This window comes from Trypanosoma equiperdum, assembly GCF_001457755.1.
Source record: "Trypanosoma equiperdum strain OVI genome assembly, contig: ctg_608, whole genome shotgun sequence".
In the NCBI taxonomy this organism is placed as follows: domain Eukaryota; phylum Euglenozoa; class Kinetoplastea; order Trypanosomatida; family Trypanosomatidae; genus Trypanosoma; species Trypanosoma equiperdum.
Window position 1 is genome coordinate 7,356 of NW_027124541.1, and position 3,046 is coordinate 10,401.

A 3,046-nucleotide genomic window follows, 5' to 3' on the forward strand; every position below is an offset into this window, starting at 1 on the left:
CATGATTATGATGAAAAAGTGTGGTGAGTGTGTGTAAAAAATTTTTTTAATGGTGGAGATACGGCACAGCTTTCTAACAGAATCAGGAGAAATTAAAACGAAGTGAGTGTTGTTGTGAGATTAAGTGACTAAGAAATAATGGACGATAACATCAAGTTATATTATTTTAAAGAACAATGCACAGAAACTGCATGATGCTAAGCACTTTCAGACACAGGAAGGCACGAGGGTTAACTATATGGAAGGACATGGAAGGAACAATCATTAATTGGACAGCGCAAGAAACCAAGAAAATGTAGCCGGTAAGTTTTATGGATAAGCAGAAAAAGGAGGTGTTGCTGACTATAGTTCAAGGAAAAGGAGTAACATAAGGGTGAGAAAACGCGGATGAAACGCACAGAAGACCTTTATGAAGTACAGAAAGTCTCAAATCATACTCCACCCCTCCCCTAAAGGCTCAATAGAAAACCGTTGAACCCGGTCAAAACGGCTAAAATTCAGGTCACGGTTGTCACTGATGCAGCATTAATGGAGTGCACAAAAAAACTTTGAAGGCAAAGAGTGCCATCAGGACCGCAGTTGACGGCAAAGTGCCGAAACAAAACAGCCACAAACAGGGATAGCAGTGAGTATTGTTGAAGGAAATAGATATGCCCAAACAGACGGCGTTGTATCGTCATGAAAACAAAACCGCACAACAGGAGTGGGATCGCAATAGACAGCGAAGCCCCCATAAACGATAGGTGTTTTAGATATATGGAGAGATTTTTGTTACTTGTTTATAGAAATAGAGAGCTAGTGTTCTGGAAAATAGAGAAAACATTTTATACGTTGGAAAATGGGTTGTTCGGAATATTATAAATAAGTGTAAAATAGAGTTTATACTGTAAAGTGCGGCAACTTCCTGCTTGAGACAGAAATAGGTGTTGGAATCAGCCCTATTCCAACTATACAAAAGCTTTTCAAAGTCAAGCAAGAACAGAGCCAATGACAACACAAACGCAAAGACAATATACACTAAACCGGCGCAAATTCGCAGCGATCTTCATTGTCCTCGCCGCAAAGACGGCAAGCCTGGGGTGTGCAGACGGTACAATCAGCGCCGCGGTGACGGACTTCTGTACAGCAGAGCTGTACTTTAGGACAATAGGTGACACACTTGATAGCTGGGTCGACGCCGCCAACCGAAAGATCAGCGGGCTTGGAGCTGAGAGCAGGCTGCTGCAGCTAGCAGCAGCAGCAGCTTCAAACCCCATAGCTCAGGCGAGGTACAGCCTGCTGCACAGCATCGCCACACAACGTGCCAAGGCTGCAAAAGACAACCAGCAGCAGTTGTCAAAAGCAACAGCGAACGCTAAAGCACTGCTCAGTAGGCGGCTAGGCGAGTCAGCGGCAACGTTTAAAGCTAACACGGAACTGTCTACGCTGAAAACATTCACGTCGACGGCGTCGGCACCAGCCGCCCTAACTACATTGACCAGCACACCTTCGAACCTAAACTGCTATGTGACGCCGGTCAGTACACCAGAGACTGCTGTAAAATGCGACACGGCCAGCGAAACAAAGCAAACAATAAAAAAGATAGAGCAGCACCTCGAAAAGGCGACGTCAATAAAAATAGGGGGCTCTGGCATAGGCAAGCTAGTAATTCCAACGTTCAAACTAACAGCCAAAGGCACAATCAACACTGGAGCAAACGCAAAGGCACTGACGGCGCAGGACGGCTGCGAGGTAAACGGCGGAGGACCAAACGCGAACTACGAAGGCTCGACAGATGCGATCAAGGTAGATAAAGCACAATCGCCATACAAGTTCACATTAGACGACGTCAGCTTCGGCAGCGAAAAGAAGGGGCCAGAAGCTCAAACACCCAACACAATACCACTGCTGACAACAGAAGAACAGGTAGCAGCGGCGGTGGACGCCGCGCGAAAACAAAAGCAAAGTTTGCCCAAGGAACTTAAGGAGGAAACACTAGAGAGCGTAGCGGCGCTGCGGGAAGCAGCACTGCTGGCGGCATGGATGAAAGCCGGTAGTGGCAAAAAACTGACACTGGAGACGGACACATCAAAAGTTGCGGAGATAATATTTGGAAAAAAAGAAGGCAGTATTCAAAGTGAATTTTTGGATCCTCTCACAAAAGACTCGCAAACAATTCCAACTGATGGGGACGCCATAAAGGGCAGCACACAAGACCTCGCAACAAACAACTTCGACGCAGCGATGGCTTACTATACTGCGCAAAATCTCAAAAAGGCAACAGAAGCTTCAGCAGGAGCCAAGCCCGAAGGGAAAAAGAAAAAAGAAACAGGAGATGCAACAGAAGAAAAGAAAGACGGGGATAATACAGCCAAACGTGTGTGCAGCACCGTTCAAAACCAGACAGAATGCGAGGAAGCAAATTAAGGTGGAACAAAACACTGCGGATAGAAGAGGGAACATACTGATGGAGCTTATGAAGCCGGTTATAAATGCCTTGATTCCAGTTTCCTTGTCAATAAGAAATTGGTTCTAATGACTACTACTTTTGTGACTTTGGTAACGTTCTAGAATTCTAAGTATTTTAGAATTATAAGATATTTTCTCAATTATATAAAAATTTGCTATTTTGAGAGAATTTGGTAAATTATGGTAATATCTGATATATTTTCACACTTCGCGATGAGAATCTTCAATTCAGTGAAATTTTGAGAATTTTAAAAAATATATTTTTTAGGAAAATTTGTACGAAAGTGGCATATAGAGGGAACGTAATAAAATAGTATGGTACAAACATTTTACTTTTTTAACTTTTTTGTTTACTTTGCTTATATTATGAATATTATGAGTTGGGGTTATGATAAAAATAATAACAACAATAATGGCAATAATAATAACGATGGGAGAGTGTTGTGAGTGTAAGTATATGCTAACATTATAATAAGAATGGCAGTTGAGTGGCATTACACGGCCAAAATAGAGGCACGTACAACTATGAAAAAGCGCAATATATGTAAGTGAGGGGGGGCACTAGAGATTATATTGAAGGACGTGCAGAAATACAAGG

The 3,046-nt window shown here is 43.0% G+C and overlaps 1 protein-coding gene across 1 annotated transcript; it reads left to right on the forward strand.

Annotated features, from left to right (window-relative positions):
- Positions 1 to 987: 987 nt before the first annotated feature.
- On the forward strand, positions 988 to 2,406 carry TEOVI_000278000 (uncharacterized protein; the record flags this gene model as incomplete). The annotated part of the gene is made up of 1 exon (XM_067225801.1): positions 988 to 2,406. One exon carries the CDS (start codon positions 988 to 990, stop codon positions 2,404 to 2,406), a length of 1,419 nt encoding a protein of 472 aa, XP_067081902.1.
- Positions 2,407 to 3,046: the final 640 nt, after the last annotated feature.